Here is a 19382-nt window from a genome sequence, read left to right on the forward strand (position 1 = left end):
GTATTGGGTTTTTTTCACTTATTAGCCATTTATAGTTCCTCTCTTGTGTCTCTTCATGTTCTTTATAGTCTGACTTAAGAACTTATATGAACTCTTCATGTCAAGGACGCTGTATTTCATTGACTCTAGACATGCATTTTTTTTTCAGATCTTTACATCTCTAATATCAAGATACGTCTTATAATCAATTGCATCTTCTGTTTGTAATTGGCAGCACTTTTTCTTTCTTTTTGGCACAGAATATAATAGGGCATTTCACAACCCCTGGCATCTTAGTCAATGAAGTATGATGATTAGCTCTTTATCAACCGTTCTCATTTCAAACAGTTTTCAACAGTTACTGTTTAACTTTCATTTTGTTCTTCTCTGTCCCCTTCTGTATTTTCAAGTCTGTGTCCACCTCCCATTTTCAATTACCCTCCAGGCAGAATCCATTCATTACTACAGTTTTCATTTTGCCCAGAGATAATTATCAAGCCTATATTTTTTTTCAGATCCACCTGGCCTACAGTACTTTAAAAGCTTTCACAAAAGTCTCAAGCTATTTAAAGTGCTTAGTTAATAGGCCAGTGTCATCATCTTATTCTCTGCTTTTCACCTTCTGCCTCATTTTTTCTCCTTGACTCTCTCCCATAATTAAAATACAGATATTGTATGAGTTGAGTATCTTGGTAGCATGCTGTTAATAGTTCTTCACTATAATGAAAACTATTTTTACTCTGTACATTTTTGGACGCTTTGTCATTAAGTTTCAAATGTACTGTCTGTATATTTCTGACCCATTTAATATTGTCTCCATTTTAAATACTTTATTCATATTTATTTTTTAACGAAAGGTTAATACCCACCCAATTGCCTGTGGAGTACTGCAGTTTCAAAATTTCAATCCCCTATCTATGCCTAGTTCTGCCACATTATTTATAACTATTTCATTAACTTATTCCATAGAGTTCTTCACTCTATTTTGGAAAGTGCTTGTTGTCAGTGTTTACATCTGGAAAACAATTCCAGATGCAAAGACCCAACTGGAGCTTGAACTGACTTTGCTGGTTAAATTATCCTTTTTTGCCATAAAATTCCATAGGCCTAGCCTCAAAGGTTAGGGGGCCACAAAGCACCGTCTTAAAGATCCATATGAAAGGTACGTGGAGGCTCCATTAAGTAAAGTTAGGTATAGTTTTGTTTTCTGCTTCATGTTTTACAGACGTGAAAATTGAGCCAGTAACTTTCCAACTCCAGGAGTGAGAGCAAGGTAATGCATCCCAGGAATTTCCTCTTAGGGAAATTCAGCCCAAAGGGATCCCAGCTGTTAGCGTTTTAAAAACATGTTCCTTACTTTGTCACCTTTTATTCCTGGTTTTCCACATTCTCCATTTTCACCCTAAAAAGTAAAGAAATGAAACAAATAAGAAGACCTTTGCAGTCGTTTGGGGTTAGGATGTTTTAAAAAGTTTTCTTATGACATAAGCACTCTGATGGGTTTTACACAATTTTATCCTCAATCCTGTGGGTTATTTGGGCATTACACTCTGAAAAATTTTATCCATGAGTCATCTTCCACTTGACAGAATCAAATCAGTGATACCACCTAGTAAGGTTTGACATTTTTGAAAGGGAGATGACATTTAAAGGAAAGAAACTAAGGTTTACCGAGTATCCACCATATGCTCTTTGTGATTTAAGTGAATCCACATTACAGCTCAATGAGATCAGTTTTACAGTTGTATTTTATAGATGAGAAAACTTAAGTTCACCCAGATAACTTTCCTCAAATAAGCAGCTCTGATTCAGAGTCCCTATTTTTGCCACACTATACTCCACCCTGAGTACCAGCTTTGAGCAATTAGTAGTGTTTGCCCAGAAAACTGTGAGAGAAAGGTCCTGAGACCACATCATGGCTTGGTGGGGAAAGGAGCCAGGAAGAATTAGCAAGGTCTGCTGGGGACGGGCAAGGTGTCAAGAATGCCATATATTTCCAACACACTCTACTGCCCTGCCTTTCCTGGCATATTAATGAAAAAAGAACTAACATTTAAATTGTGCTTTACAGTTTATGATTAATTTTATTTAGCAGACATTATCTCAGGTAAGCTGACATTAACTGTCTGACACAGATATTATTAGCCCAATTTTACAGACTGAGAATTTGTGATTCAGAAGGTTAAGTACCTTGCTCATGTAGAATGAGAATTGGGACCTCTGAATACTAATCCATTGTATCAGACTTCTAAGACTTTGCATAATTAGAACCAAAATGTATCAAAGGCAATTAGAAAAACAGCTAAAGTTAAAATTTTCAAGTGCTTTCATGCTTTTATCTGAGCCTCAAAGCAATTGATTTAAATTTTTTTTTATATGAGCCTCAGCAATCAGACAACACAAAGAAATAAAAGGCACCCACATCGGCAACGAGGAAGTCAAACTTACACTCTTTGCAGACGACGTGATACTCTATGTGGAAAATCTAAAAAACTCCACCAAAAAACTGTGAGAACTGATCCATGAATTCAGCGAAGTTGCAGGATATTAAATCAATGTATAGAAATCAGTTGCATTTCTATACACCAATAATGAAGCAGCAGAAAGAGAAATCAAGGAATCTGTCCCATGTACAATTGCACCAAAACCCATAAAATACTTAGGAATAAACCTAACCAAAGAGGTGAAAAATCTACACACTGAAAACTATAAAACACATTAAAAAGATTGCAGAAGACACAAAAAATGGAAAAGCATTCCATGCTCATGGATTGGAAGAACAAATATTGTTAAAATGCCAATGCTACCCAAAGCAATCTACATATGCAATGCAATCCCTCTCAAAATAACACCAGGATTCTTCACAGAGCTAGAATAAATAATCCTAAAATTTGTATGGAACCAGAAAAGACCCAAATAGCGAAAGCAATGCTGAAAAAGAAAACTGGGGCACCTGGGTGGCTTAGTCAGTTAAGTGTCTGACTTAGGCTCAGGTCATGATCTCACTGTTTGTGAGTTTGAGCCCTACGTCAGGCTCTGTGCTGATAGGTTGAAGCCTGGAGCTTGGAGCCTGATTCAGATTCTCTCTCTCTCTCTCTCTCTCTCTCTCTGCTCCTCCCCACCATCTCTTTCAAAAATAAATAAACCTTAAAAATAAATTAGAACAAGAAAACCAAAGGTGGAGGCATCACAGTTCCAGACTTCATGCTGTATTACAAAGTTGTAATCATCAAGACAGTATGTTACGGCACAAAAACAGACACTCAGATCAATGGAACAGAATAAAGAACCCAGAAATGGACCTACAAATGTATGGCCAACTAATCTTTAACAAAGCAGGAAAGAATATCCAATGGAAAAAAAGACAGTTTCTTCAGCAAATGGTGTTGGGAAAACTGGACAATGACATGCAGAAGAATGAACCTGGACCACTTTCTTACACCATACACAAAAATAAACTCAAAATGGATGAAAGACCTAAATGTAAGACAGAAAGCCATTAAAATCCTACAGGAGAAAACAAGCAAAAACTTCTTTGACCTTGGCCGCAGCAACTTCTTACTTGACATGTCTTCAGAGGCAAGGGAAATAAGAGAAAAATGAACTATTGGGACCTCATCAAGATAAAAAATCTTCTGCATAGCAAAGGAAACAGTCAGTAAAACTAAAAGGCAACAGATGGAATGGGAGAAGATATTTGCAAACGACATATCAGATAAAGGGTTAGTATCCAAAATCTATAAAGAACTTATCAAACGCAACACCCAAAAAAAAAACCAACTAACACCCAAAAAATGAGCAAAAAACATGAATAGACACTCTTCCAAAGAAGACATCCATATGGCTAACAGACACATGAAAAAAATACTCAACATCACTCAGCATCAGGGCTGATGTGGCAAATCAAAACCACAATGAAATTCCACCTCTGACACCTGTCAGAATGGCTAACATTAACAACTCAGGCAACAACAGATATTGGTGAGGTTACAGAGAAAGAGGAATGCTTTTGCACTGGAGGTAGGAATGGAAACTGGTGCAGCCACTCTGGAAAACAGTATAGAGGTTCCTCAAAAAGTTAAAAATAGAACTACCCTATGACCCAGCAATTGCACTACTAGCTATTTATCCAAAGGATACACGAGTGCTGATTGGAAGGGGCACATGAACCCCAACGTTTATAGTAGCACTATTGACAATAACCAAAGTAAGGAAAGAGCCCAAATGCCCACCAACTGATGAATGGATAAAGAAGATGTGTTATATATACAATGGAATATTACTCGGCAATCAAAAAGGATGAAAACTTGCCATTTGTAACAACGTGGATGGAAAAAGAGTGTATTACGCTAAGTGAAATAAGTTAGAGAAAGATAAATACCATATGATTTCACTCACATGTGGAATTTAAGATACAAAACAGATGAACATAAGGGAAGGGAAGCAAAAATAATATAAAAACAGAGAGGGAAACAAATCATAAGAGACTTAAGTACAGAGTACAAACTGAAGGTTGCTGGAGAGGAGGTGGGTAGGGGGATGGGTAAATGGGCAAGGGGCATTGAGGAGGACACTTGTTGGGATGAGCGCTGAGTGTTACATGTAAGTGATGAATCACTAAATTCTATTCCTGAAATTATTATTACACCATATGTTAACTAACTTGGATTTAAATTAAAAATAGAATAAAATAAAATAAAAATGTTTTATTTGAGCATAATTGACACACAGTGTTACATTAGTTTCAGGTGTACAACATAGTGATTCAACTTCTCCATACACTATGCAATGTTCACCGCAAGTGAAGCTACCATCTGTCACCATACGATGCTGTTACAATATCACTGACTCTATTCCTTAAAAGCCATTCATATTTTTAAGATATGGCAACTCAACTGGAGAAGCTAAATGAATTACTTAAATGCACATGCTAGCCAGTGGCTCCTAGTCCAGCGCCCTCACCACTGCTTTATCATCCATGTGCTGTAAGCATGCCTCTCAAAATGCCACCTCACAGTGACATAAGAAACTTGCACTACAATGATCAGTGTCCTGCTTCCTTCATTAAAGAAGTCATGCTGTGAAAAATGAATGTCAACTGAAGTAAACAGTGTGTTTAGTGATATAGTGGGTTTATATTCTGGTGCAATCTTTATGTCATGACAAAATACCATCAAGCAGTTCACAGGTTGACGGCCAGCATACAGACCACACTTTGAATAGCTCCGCTCTAAGAAGGGAAATAACCATTGTAACCACCAATTATGGATCCAAAGTCCAAACCTTTACATTACTGCTAATCCCCACAGCAGATTAGATTAGAGAGAGAGATCTCCATTCATAGATGAGGAAAAGGAGACTCCGAGGGATTAAATAGTTTGCCTGTGACCACTAGCTTGAGTCTGTTAGATTCCCAAGTCCATGGTCATCAGCCACTCAAAGCTGAACAAGGCATACCACCATGGTCTGCAAGATACTTTCCACTAGCCTAGAGTACTACATGGGGTGTCGCTGGCATCAGAAGCAAGAAAGAGGGAGGTACAATTCCTAGATCCAGCTATGCCTCTGTTCAAAAGCAATCTGTTCTCTCTCCACATCATATTGTGAGTCAGACTGACCCAGGAAAATCTGAGCTTTCACTTAGAACAAGTTGAACATTTATTTCTGAATGCAAATGGAAACTCACTCTTGAAGAGTCAGTTAGAAAGCAATTAATTTAATAATGTTGGATGGGAATAAAATGAGTCAACCACCAAAATATAAAACAGAAAAGTACCATAAATACACTCAAAATTCTTTTGGCCAGAATTCACATTCCATTTGTCCAGACAGATTTGTTAGCTATAGGTCCTGAGGAACAGCATTTGTTTTGGGGGCAGACTTCCATCAATGAAAATATTGTACTCCTGTTATTCGCCTTTGTAAAGGCGTTTTCTTTTTTGGTGGGCTCAGTAATCCCTGTGGAATGGCCACAATTACAATTTCATAGAGCAAGTGCTTCAGAAAGCTATGAACAGATTAGCTCTGTTCCCAGCCTCTGATTTCTGATGCTGCTGTTCCTGGTGAAATTCTGGTTTGAATGTCAATGGTTCAGGGTCACTCTACCCTGACAATTTGTATTTTCCAAATGAGAGCTCCACCAGTGATTCTATAATTTCCCAGAAGGTTAAAATGAGTCTTTTCATATATATAAATATATAAACACACACATATATACTATATTTGTAGTATACTATATGCTATATATATATTATATATACATAGCACTATATATACTATACAGTGTGTGTTTATGCATGTGTGTGTGTGTGTGTGTGTGTGTATATATTTAGTGTTCATGAGTAGCTCATATTATAAATCAAGATGGGGGACCTGTATAATTTTCTTCAACTATACGTAGGACAATTTTACAATCATGAAATTTTCTTAAATTTCCTATTTTATCATTTGTTCCCTGCCTCTTCATAACAGCACCTTGCATTTTATCGACCAGCAAACAGCTTATAACACATTGTCACATCCATTATTCCATTTGCTTCTCCAACCACCCTGTAAATTAGGAGGCCTATATTAATCCAGCTCTATATGGATGAAGAAACAAACACTTAACATTTCTAGTGACTGGGGACAGATTTATTTGCCTGTATGGAGACTCACCTCTAATATTTGCAGGGCCTAGGGCACGACTGCAAGCAGAGGCCTACGTACCATGTATCTAAACAGCTGAAAGTTATAAATTAAGCTAATAGCCAACCTAGTAATGTTCTAGCTTCCTTTTTTGACAAGTATCAATAGGAATAAAAATGAAAGAATTGTGGTATTCCTTAGATGTCCAAGTGCTAGTACAACCCCATGCCCACAGCCTACAGACCAGCTCCTACTTGGCCTCTCCCCACCTCTGGTTCCTCCCAGGAGAGGAGGAACAAATGCACAAGAAGGTGCCCCAGGCAATACAATACAGTGAACCTCCCACCAGAGCCCCTTCCAGCCCCAAAACCAACTTACATTTTGTTTCCCCTCAGGCCTGGGGAAAAGATGGACAAAGGAAAGATGTTTGTATCTGCCTTCAAAGCAGGCTCAGGCCATTTTGCAGGTACTTCTGGGGTCTTGGTTACCTAAAGTGTGGTCCGGGTTTAAGGGGGCATAAGCCTCATGCCCTGTAGCTTCCTGGATCCTTCGGGGGTCAGAAGGCCATAGGAGACCCAGAGAAAGACCTCTTGCCCTAGGTCTGAGGGCTGTAGACAGGATGAACGAGGACACGCTCTATTTTCAGATAGAACATCTGGTGATAGAACTGTGACATTAATCTATGAATGAGCGCTTGAGGCGCTTGGGCGGCTCAGTTGGTTAAGCATCTGACCTGGGCTCAGGTCATGATCTGAGTCACAGTTCCTGAGTTCCAGCCCTGCACCCGGCTCTGTGCTGACAGTTCAGAGGCTGGAACCTGCTTCAGATTCTGTGTCTTCCTCACTTTCTGCCCCTCCCCTGCTTGTTCTCTCTCTCTTTCTCTCTCTCTCTCTCTGTCTCTCTCTCTCTCTCAAAAATAAATAAATAAATGAATAAATATTTTTTAAAAATCTATGAATGAACCATGAACAACTGTCAACATGGTTCTTGAGCCCCCATCCACTTTGCTAACTTTCTAATTTGTAAAGAATCATAAAATAGTCTACCAGCCCATAACTTTTGTTGGTTTGTCAAATTTATTCCCCTTGCAAGCTCCACCCAGATGTCTCACTGTATGAAGAGGTTCCTTATTGCCTAACCAGAATAAATCCTCTTGCTTCTACAAGAGGATTTGATGTCTAGGTTTTGGTGTCTAGCTTTCATAGGAAGTTAAGCATCAAGGTAGCAACCTAACTGAAGTATTGCCGCATCCATTTTTATTTGGAACTTTTAGTCTGTGCTACATGGCTGGTAAATAGGGGTCCTCGTGTTTGCAGAGCTGAGAGAGCCTGGATCCTAATCTCAGTCATCTTAGGATGCTTTTCACCCCTTCCAACACATCTCCGTACCTGAAGTTTATTATTATTTTATGTTTACAGACTTAAGAGTATACTTGGGAATTAGGGAACCTAGACTTAGGAAAATAAAGGAAAACAACTTTTATTAAGTACATAAATACAGTTATGCTTCTGTTTTTCTCTCTGAAATCCTGGCCTATCTATTCATTGTTACCAACTTACCTTCTCACCTTTGTACCCAGGGATTCCCTAGTTACAAAAGAAAAAAAGAAAGAAAGAGTAAAACATATTAGAAGACATAGTTGGAGGAAGTATTTGATGTTTTTCATTTACAAAGTATAAAAAAACACATCTGTACAGTCAAGGAAAATAAGACCACACACAGAAATGTAAGCTATTTTACTTCTCTGGGGAGAAGAAAAGAACCCATTTTCCTCTTTATTACATTCTATTCTCAGTTCCACATATTTTTTTCAAACCCAATTTCTTACCCTTTGGCCCAAAGCTGAAGGAGAAACTATACACTGAAACTTATAAAAGGGACGACCTACAATGCTCCATTCAAAATTGTTATATTGACTTTTAAACTATGAACTATCATAGCTGAGAAGGTTTCACAGAGACTGTTAGAGAAATTGGCTTTGAAAATGAGCTGAGATAATGGCCTTTACAATGTATGTAAATATTTATATCCATTACGGTCCTCCTTTCAAATTCAGTCTCGAATATGGAACATCAATGAAATGCATGGTTCCTTTATCTACCCTAATGAGACGGTGGCCTTTAAGGCACTATATTTTATCTCATGCTAACTATGGGGCTAACTCCTCTTCTGTGTCACTCCTGGGAATCCTGCACAACCTCCTCCATTGCGTCCCTGCCTGTTAGCCCTTGAAGTAATATGATTCTGAATATTAAGTGAACTAGGAAATTAACAACTTTAAGCAAGACCAAGCCTTTTCCATATAGGACTTTATATCTTTTTCATACAACAGTAGCTTTTAAGTATGAAAATAAAATTGTAAGATATATTTTAAGTGAGCCGGAGAAACCGATGGAGAAACAAGCTATTATCACAGTTACATGTGTCAGATGACAAAATATTGTTTTGTATGACTTTTTTTTACAAAAGGCAAAAAAAAGGAAAACTTCGGAAAGGAAATAACACTTCTCTCCAAATGAGTGGTCACTGGGAAATTGAAACTAAAAATAGAACTACAGTCAAAAGTATTGTTATGCTGCATTTTAGTTCTTCTTAGATATGTTTATTAGCATAAAGGGTTTAGGTTTTAGTATTGTGCTTAAAATTAAAGGCCACATTATAGATAGTTAAATTGGGGTACTTTATTAAAACAATTCATGTTTGCAGCAAAAACCTTACTTTTTTATATTATACTCTTTTTTCCCCTGTTTTTCTTTCTGAACTCTCTGGTCAATTTATTGTTTGATTGTTATCAGTTTCCTTCCTTCCCTCCTGCCTTCCTGCCTTCCTTTCTTTCGTCCTTCCTTGACATCTTAATTACTAGTTTGAAAGTATTCAAATTTAAGATATCCAAAACTGCACTCACTGGTCTGCCAAATTTGTTTCCTGTTTGTATTAGTGGTGCCATCATATTTCAAATCACACAGAATCAAAAGTTTATCTTTTCTCTCTACTTGCCCCTTACATTCCTTGAATCCAACCAGTTAAAATTCTCCAACAGCTGTCACTGCATTTAGTTTTAAGTCCATCCTTTCTACTGTCCGCACCCCCCACCCCCACCCCCAGCCAGCAGGATCCTCTGTGACCCACTGCTACTTAGCTCCATAACCTGCCTACCACAACTCTTTGCCAAGTTCTGGCTTTCTTTCCATTTCTTCAGCCTACAAGCTTGTTCCCACGCAAGAGTCTTTGTACCTACTGCTCTTTCTGCCTAGAACATCCTCATGACCTGGTTTTATTTATTTATTTATTTATTTAAATGTTTATTTATTCTTGAGAGAGAGAGAGGGACAGAGACAGAGCATGCGTGGGGGAGGGGCAGAGGGAGAGGGAGACAGAATCCGAAGCAGGCTCCGAGCTGTCAGCACAGAGTCCGACACAGGGCTCAAACACACAAACCGTGAGATCATGACCTAAGCCAAAGTTGGATGCTTAACCGACTGAGCCACCCAGGCGCCTCACGTATGACCTGGTTTTATAGGTCAAGAACACATCTCATTGATGAAATCTAATTCATTTGTTGGCCTGTTGATTGCTCACCCTGCTAGCACACTGTATGAAACAGGAACTATCAATTTTGCTCACTGTATCCCCAGCACCTAAAGAAGGGCCCAGCATATACCAAGCACTCAATACATATTTGTTAACTATATGAGTCAGTGTCAGTCCCCACAGGCTATCCTTCTTGCCTTCTATGGTTCTCAAAATGTTCTCTTCTTCTCTATTCTGTCATCACTGTGGCCCCATTCTATCCAATTGAATGTGATTTAATTCCCTAATAGCCACATTAAGAAAATGACAACAGGTGAAATTAATTTTTAATAATATATTTTACTGATCCCTCTAGGTCTGAAATACAAGGGTTTCCAACATTTGGCCAATATAAAAATTATTCATGAGATATTTTACATGTTCTTTGGCACTAAGTCATCCAAATTCATTGTGTATGTTACTCCTACAGCACACCTCAGTTCAGGCTAGCCGTGTTTCAGCTGCTCAGTAAGCACATATGGCTAGTGGCTTTCATCCTGCCTGGAGCAGCCCTAGCCAATGTCCCTGTTCTCAGACAGGCCGTAACAAAAAACCTTCTTCTAAGTACTCCTTCTTTCTGTTTATTCCCACTTCAATTTCCCCTTGAGAGTCATGCCAGATTAATCTTCCAAGTACACAGCTCTTGGGTTGCACCCTTCATTTGAAATCTCAATCTCTCACCTAGCAGAGCCCAGATCTACAGTCGGCATGGAACATCCACTCTGCCCTTCAAGCTGTGTCTGCCAACATCCTCTTTAGGCACCTCCTCTCACCAGTTTCCAACCCATAGCCTTCCCTCAGGTCGATGCTCATGGCACTCTCCATCTGGAATGCTTGTCCCTTCCACCTTTCTGCTCTATCCTTTCCAGTCACAATCCTACTCTCCAGAAGTCATTCTATAAAACCCATCCCGATAGCTTCAATCTTCTCTGAAGGCCCATAATAATTTGTGCATGCAGTTTTTACAGTATTTTGACATTCTGCTTCATGGTGTAGCTATTTTTTTTCAAAAATTAAAGTATAGTTGACATACAATGTTGCATTAGATTCAGATCTACAACATACTGATTCAATGTCTCTATCGTTATGCTATGCTCATCACAAAGTGTAACTACAATCTGTCACCATACAATGTTCTTACATTACTGTTGACTATATTTCTTATATGGTACCTTTCATCCCTGTGACTTATATATTCCATAACTGGAAGCCTATACTTCCTACTCCCATTCACCCATTTTGCTGCCCCCAGACTCCCTTTTGGCAACAAATATTGTAGCTATTTTAGATATTTTAATCTCTCCTATAACAAACTTTTCAAAAAATATGAGTGCTTTGTCTTAATTTCTTTTCACATAATAATATGCTTTACATGTAGACAACACCTAAGAAATACTTTCTAAAAGAACAACACACATATCTGAATGAATTTCCATTGATTATCAATCTTTCTATTAGACTTACTCATAAAGTTGATTAAAGACACCAAGAGACCAGTTTTTAAAACCTCTGGGCCTGTCTCCTGGGCTTTTGCCAGGGGGACAGCCAGGAAGAGAAATGTGACATAGTCTTTTTTTATTCACTGTACACCCTTCTCTGCTCTTTGCAACTTTACTACAACTCCCAGAAAAATGAAAAAGAAGAAATTTTCTGTAATTATTTCTCAGCCAATCTCTAACATCTTCTAATTTTAGAGATAATAAATCAACTAGAATGCTTTTTCTTTTGTCTGCAGATCAAATTTACAAAAGCATAGTTTAGACTATTAGTTCTGTGCTCCCAGAATTTTTAACGCATTCTTTATTGGAAAAAAACAAACAAACAGAGGTGTCTGGGTGGCTTAGTTGGTTAAATGTCTGACTCTTCATTTTGGCTCCAGTCATAATCTCATGGTTCGTGAGATTGAGCCCCACGGCCAGCTCTGCACTGACAGTGTGGAACCTGCTTGGGATTCTCTGTCTCCCTCTTTCTCTTCCCTTCCCCCTCTCTCAAAAATAAATAAACATATTTAAAAAAACACAAGAAGCAAAGAAAAATATTTTCCTGAGTTGAGTCTTCCACAAAACCCACTTAGGTATCCAAGAATGTCATGTGCTTGACCACCCTGTGTCATCATCACTCCTGTTGAGCAGAACATTTTCTCCCCATATTTCCATTTCCAAGGCCATGTCTGTCTGACTGCCCATCTGTGACATCAAGAGCACACGTATATGTAAGTCATTTTTGCACTTGTACTACAGGGGACAAAATGATCATTTACAGAACCTTAGCATCCTAGATTACATTCTGGGGAAAGCATTCCACTTGCATACATACCCCTGGGCCTCTTTCTCCAGGCTCCCCTTTTTGAGCATCACCCTGTGGGGGAGAAAAAAAACTCAGTCAAAATTCCACAGCCCTACAGAGTGACTGATTGGTCAATAAAATGCTCGGAATAAAATTATTCCGAATTCCCAGATTAATAGGTTAACCCAGTGGGGAAAAAATCTTTGGCCTTCACCATTGACATTTTCACCATGGAGTCTAGGGCAGAAAATCGCTGTTCAGATAGCCTTTGCCCTTTGGAGAGAAGCCAGATGCATAGGGTGCAGACTCCAGATACATTTTCATAGCTTAGGCCTAGGTTTGCTTCTCAGTTTAACAACACAGCCCTTGTTCTCAAATGCAGCATTGTACCCAATCGGAGCCAGGCACTCTGGCTTTTCTCCAAGGGGCTTTGGAATGTTTTCCAAGATGTCCTTAAGAGTAATTGCTTGATTTCGGCAAAACTTAGGAAAATATATGATGTGGCACAAAATTACAAGCCAAATAAATGAAATGTAAACATAAATTTAAAACAGGTATTTAACAAAACAAAAAGAAGACACGATGGCATCATTTCGGACTCACATGATGAGGAGGTACAGTTGTGTGTGTTGTAAAGCTGCTCGAGGATTCTTCACATTCCCTTTTTTTTTAAATTAATTTTTAAAATTTCATCCAAGTTAGTTAGCATATAGTGCTTTCAGGAGTGATTTCAGGAGTAGATTCCTTAGTGCCCCTTACCCATTTAGCCATCCACCCTCCCACACCCCCTCCAGTAACCCTCCGTTTGTTCTCCATATTAAAGAGTCTCTTATGTTTTTGTCCCACTCCCTGTTTTTATGTTATTTTTGCTTCCCTTCCCTTATCTTCATCTGTTCTGTGTCTTAAAGTCCTCATATGAGTGAAGTCATAGGATACTTGGCTTGCTCTGACTGACTAATTTCACTTAGCATAATACCCTCTAGTTCCATCCTCATAGTTGCAAATGGCAAGATTTCATTCTTTTGATTGCCGAGTAATACCCTATTGCATATATATGCCACATCTTCCTTATCCATTCATCCATCGGTGGACATTTGGGCTCTTTCCATTCTTTGGCTATTGTTGATAGTGCTGCTATAAACATTGGGGTGCATGTGCCCCTTTGAAACAGCACACCTGTAACCCTTGGATAAACACCTAGTAGTGCAATTGCCAGGTCATAGGGTAGTTCTGTTTTTAAATTTTTGAGGAACCCCCAGACTGTTTTCCAGAGTGGATGCACCAGTTTGCATTCCCACCAGCAGTGCAAAAGAGATCCTCTTTCTCCACATCCCCGCCAATATCTGTTGTTGCCTGAGTTGTTAATGTTAGCCATCTGACAGGTGTGAGGTGGTATCTCATGGTGGTTTTGATTTGTATTTCCCTGATGATGAGTGATGCTGAGCATTTTTTCATGTGTCAGGTGGCCATCTGGATATCTTCTTGGAGAAGTGTCTATTCATGTCTTTTGCCCATTTCTTCACTGGACTATTTGTTTTTTGGGTGTTGAGCTGGATAAGTTCTTTATAGATTTTGGATACTAACCCTTTATCTGACATGTCGTTTGTAAATATCTTCTCCCATTCCATTGGTTGCCTTTTAGTTTTGCTGATTGTTTCCTTTGCTGTGCAGAAGTCTTTTATTTTGATGAGGTTCCAATAGTTCATTTTTGCTTTTGCTTCCCTTGCCTCCAGAGACGTGTTGAGTAAGAAGTTGCTGTGGCCAAGGTCAGAGAGGTTTTTGCTTGCTTTCTCTTCAAGGATTTTGATGGCTTCCTGTCTTACATTTAGATCTTTCATCCGTTTAGAGTTTGTTTTTGTGTATGGTGTGAGAAAGTGGTCAAGTTCATTTTTCTACATGTCTCTGTCCAGTTTTCCCAGCACCACTTTCTGAAGAGACTGTCTTTATTCCATTGGATATTTTTTCTTGCTTTGTCAAAGATTAGTTGGCCACATGTTTGTGGGTCCATTTCTGGGTTCACTATTCTGTTCCATTGATCTGAGTGTCTCTTTTTGTGCCAGTACAATACTGTCTTGATGATTACAACTTTGTAATACAACTTGAAGTCCAGTATTGTGATGCCTCCTGCTTTTTTTTTTTTCAAGAGTGCTTTGGCTATTCAGGGTCTTTTCTTGTTCCATACAAATTTTAGGATTGTTTGTTCTAGCTCAGTGAAGAATCCTGGTGTTATTTTTTAGGTGTTGCATTGAATATGTGCATTGCTTTGGATAGTATTGACATTTTAGCAATATTTGTTCTTCCTATTGAGGAGCATGGAATATTTTTCCTTTGTGTGTGTGTGTGTGTGTGTGTGTGTGTGTGTGTGTATTCTTCAATTTCTTTCATAAGCTTTCTATAGTTTTCAGTGTGTAGATTTTTCACCTCTTTGGTTAGGATTATTCCTAGATATTTTATGGTTTTTGGTGCAATTATAAATCGGATCAATTCCTTGATTTCTCTTTCTGTTGCTTCATTGTTGGTGTATAGCAATGCAACCGATTTCTCAACATTGATTTTATATCCTGCAACTTTGCTGAATTCATGAATCAGTTCTAGCAGTTTTTTGGTGGAATCTTTTAGGTTTTCCATATAGCATATCATGTCATGTGCGAAGAGTGAAAGTTTGACCTCCTCCTGGCTGATTTGGATGCCTTTTATTCTTTGTGTTGTCTGATTGCAGAGACTGATTTCCAATACTATGTTGAATAACAGTGGTGAGAGGAGACATCCCTGTCTTTTTCCTGACCTTAGGGGGAAAGCTCTCAGTTTTTACCCATTGAGGATGATATTAACGTTGGGTCTTTCATATATGGCTTTATGATCTTGAGGTATGATCCTTCTATCCTTCCTTTCTTCAAGGTTTTTACCAAGAAAGAATGCTGTATTTTGTCAAATGCTTTTTCTGCATCTGTTGAGAGGATCATGTGGTTCTTGTCCTTTCTTTTATTGACGTGATGAATCACATTGGTTGTTTTGCAGTTATTGAACCAACCCTGCATCCCAGGTATAAATCCCACTTGGTTGTAGTGAATAATTTTTTTAATGTATTGTTGGATCCGGTTGGCTAATATCTTGTTGAGGATTTCACATTCCCTTTCTTTGACAAGGAAGTAATTGACTTTCACGTATCTAAATACTTTAATGCATCTAACTTACTCTCTTTTTCATTACCTCCCTAAACATAGTTTCAGAAGTGCAGTTATTGGGTTAAATTCTGAGTATTTGAATACATCTTATGTAGTGCCTAATTGCTTTCCAAAATGTGCCAAGTTACCTTTGCAATGAACAAACCACCCATTGCTATCACTAGTTATTATTTTAATATCACTGTGCTAACTGCTATAAAAAAATTTTTTTAATCTGAAATACACAAAAAAAACCCCACCCCAAACTATGTGAACTAGAAAATTGCTCCCCTCTCCACACAAAAACAACCCAACAACCCTGGACTCCAAAGTTTCTAAAATGTGAATAATTAATATTGAAGGGTACCTCATTATCTCTTTTTACGTATCATTCACTATACAGTGAAAATAAATATTCTTCTACTTCTTCATTTACTGGTTTTATTTCCTTTCTTGAAAATTGTTGGTTCCTTTTACCAATTAATTATTAGTGGTTTGATATTTCCTTATCTGTTTTATAAAGTCTTTATATACTATAGAAATTAACCCAGTATCCATTGTATTTAAAGAAAATATTTCCCTGTTTTCCTCTTCATTTTAATTATTATTTTTCATTATATAGAATTTTGCCATAAATTTTCACATAGTTATATCTCTCTCCTGTGACTCTTTTCATCACTCTTGAACTTGGAAGATCATCATCTGAAATATTATCTGATTTTTAAAAAATTAATCTAGAATATTTTTTTATGGGCTCACAAATAAAAGAACTAATGAAATGCCTGAAGATGGTCTGGGAGTAAGAGATACTTGTTTTTTCTATTATTATCATAGGTCGGTTATACATAAAATGGATCTATAAAAAACATAAGTGCCAATATCAATTTCATATGGGATATGTATTAGTAATTCATGGAACAATGTAAAAATTAATAGGGTCACCATTATGTAATTACCAATTTCTATTTGTTCAGTACCCCTACGTTTCCCAGATTTATTAACTAAAATGGTCATATATTACTTAGAATTTGTAAATGCAAGCTAACACAAACCAGACAATATGGGAAGTAAACATCCTGTAGTCTTCACAGAAATCATCATATTTCCAGCACTGACATATAGTACAGTTCTCTTTTGTTTTCTTCAGTTTTGTTCTTTAAATGAATCTAGAAAGAGATACATTCGTTTATAAAGAAAGCTGTTTATTTCTTTACCGGGTTTCCTTTTGGTCCTCGTTCACCTTTGATACCTGGGTTTCCATGTGTACCCTGAAGGCAAAGGGAAAAATGATTGCATTAAGCAGGCATTATATTTGTTTTTTACACATTACAATAATTTCTGATCAGCTCCATCTCATAAAATGAGGGAAGACTGTAAAAAAACTTCACCTACCAAGCAGAGATTTACCTGTATTCTCTCTTTTACTACAAACAAGGAAGACTGCACTGTCTTGAAGAGGTAGATTCTCTAGATTTGCTCAAAAGAGGACAATGTCTCTCCCTCCCTAATATCCAAGGGATAATCTCAAAGATGAGAGAAGAGGGGCAACCTGGGTAGCTCAGTCAGTTAAACGTCCTACTCTTGATGTCAGCTCAGGTCATGATCTCGCAGTTTGTGAGATCAAGCCCCATATCGGGCTCTGTACTGGCAGCATGGAAACTTCTTGGGATTATCTGTCTCCCTCTCTCGCTAACCCTGTCCTTCTCTCTCTCTTTCTCTCTCTCTCCAAATAAAGAAACTTGAAGAAGAAGAAGAAGAAGAAGAAGAAGAAGAAGAAGAAGAAAAGATGAGAGAACTGGCACAAAAAGAGACACTCAGATCAATGGAACAGAATAGTGAACCCAGAAATGGACCCACAAACATGTGGCCAACTAATCTTTGACAAAGCAAGAAAAAATATCCAATGGAATAAAGACAGTCTCTTCAGAAAGTGGTGCTGGGAAAACTGGACAGAGACATGTAGAAAAATGAACTTGACCACTTTCTCACACCATACACAAAAACAAACTCTAAACGGATGAAAGATCTAAATGTAAGACAGGAAGCCATCAAAATCCTTGAAGAGAAAGCAAGCAAAAACCTCTCTGACCTTGGCCACAGCAACTTCTTACTCAACACGTCTCTGGAGGCAAGGGAAGCAAAAGCAAAAATGAACTATTGGAACCTCATCAAAATAAAAGACTTCTGCACAGCAAAGGAAACAATCAGCAAAACTAAAAGGCAACCAATGGAATGGGAGAAGATATTTACAAACGACATGTCAGATAAAGGGTTAGTATCCAAAATCTATAAAGAACTTATCCAGCTCAACACCCAAAAAACAAATAGTCCAGTGAAGAAATGGGCAAAAGACATGAATAGACACTTCTCCAAGAAGATATCCAGATGGCCACCTGACACATGAAAAAATGCTCAGCATCACTCATCATCAGGGAAATACAAATCAAAACCACCATGAGATACCACCTCACACCTGTCAGATGGCTAACATTAACAACTCAGGCAACAACAGATATTGGCGGGGATGTGGAGAAAGAGGATCTCTTTTGCACTGCTGGTGGGAATGCAAACTGGTGCATCCACTCTGGAAAACAGTCTGGGGGTTCCTCAAAAATTTAAAAACAGAACTACCCTATGACCCGGCAATTGCACTACTAGGTGTTTATCCAAGGGTTACAGGTGTGCTGTTTCAAAGGGGCACATGCACCCCAATGTTTATAGCAGCACTATCAACAATAGCCAAAGAATGGAAAGAGCCCAAATGTCCACCGATGGATGAATGGATAAGGAAGATGTGGCATATATATGCAATAGGGTATTACTCGGCAATCAAAAGAATGAAATCTTGCCATTTGCAACTATGAGGATGGAACTAGAGGGTATTATGCTAAGTGAAATTAGTCAGTCAGAGCAAGCCAAGTATCCTATGACTTCACTCATATGAGGACTTTAAGACACAGAACAGATGAAGATAAGGGAAGGGAAGCAAAAATAACATAAAAACAGGGAGTGGGACAAAAACATAAGAGACTCTTTAATATGGAGAACAAACGGAGGGTTACTGGAGGGGGTGTGGGAGGGTGGATGGCTAAATGGGTAAGGGGCACTAAGGAATCTACTCCTGAAATCACTCCTGAAAGCACTATATGCTAACTAACTTGGATGTAAATTCTCTAAAAAAATAATTAAATAAAAAGAAAAATAATAAAATTTAAAAAAAAGAAGAAGAAGAAAATATGAGAGAAGAGAGTGCTCCAATCCTGTTCCAGAAAGGCGTTTTGTTTTCCTATTCTCAACCGCCATAAAGCTGGCTTTTCTGAGAGTTTTTAGGGAGACTCAGTAAATGCTAAATGACATAGTTTTGTGTCTATGTCTATTAAAACATGGTATGTTACAGCATAGGGAATATAGTTAATGATATTGTAATAGTGCTGTATAGTGACAGATGGTAGCTGCACTTGTGAACACAGCATCATGTATAAACTTGTTGAATCACTGCATTGAACACCTGAAGCTAATATAACATTATGTGTCAACTCTACTTCCGTTAAAAGATGGTACATTAATCTCTAACAATATTGAGTGACTAAAATTGTCAGATTAGCTCAGCAACTAGTAAATTTTCTTTACAGTTCATTCTAAAACATAATTGAATATCCCAAGTACACCTTCCCAGAAAACCTCTTGGTGTAATAAACATAAATGAAGACTTTATAAGAAGGGGAAGTTTAAACCTTTGCTTTGGCCAAAATCAGC

At 38.0% G+C, this 19382-nt stretch overlaps 1 protein-coding gene across 1 annotated transcript in view; it reads right to left on the reverse strand.

The window, feature by feature from the left end:
• Nucleotides 1-19382, reverse strand: part of COL28A1 (collagen type XXVIII alpha 1 chain) — a 176179-nt gene that overhangs the window by 142617 nt on the left and 14180 nt on the right. Inside the window, exons 6-9 of the mRNA XM_047850690.1 lie at nt 16841-16894; nt 12493-12534; nt 8166-8192; nt 1337-1381 (exon numbers count right to left, since the gene is read on the reverse strand). Coding sequence (XP_047706646.1) covers nt 1337-1381; nt 8166-8192; nt 12493-12534; nt 16841-16894 — 168 coding nt within the window. The remainder of the gene's footprint in view (nt 1-1336; nt 1382-8165; nt 8193-12492; nt 12535-16840; nt 16895-19382) is intronic.

The sequence above is a fragment of the Prionailurus viverrinus genome, chromosome A2 (genome assembly GCF_022837055.1).
Source record: "Prionailurus viverrinus isolate Anna chromosome A2, UM_Priviv_1.0, whole genome shotgun sequence".
In the NCBI taxonomy this organism is placed as follows: domain Eukaryota; kingdom Metazoa; phylum Chordata; class Mammalia; order Carnivora; family Felidae; genus Prionailurus; species Prionailurus viverrinus.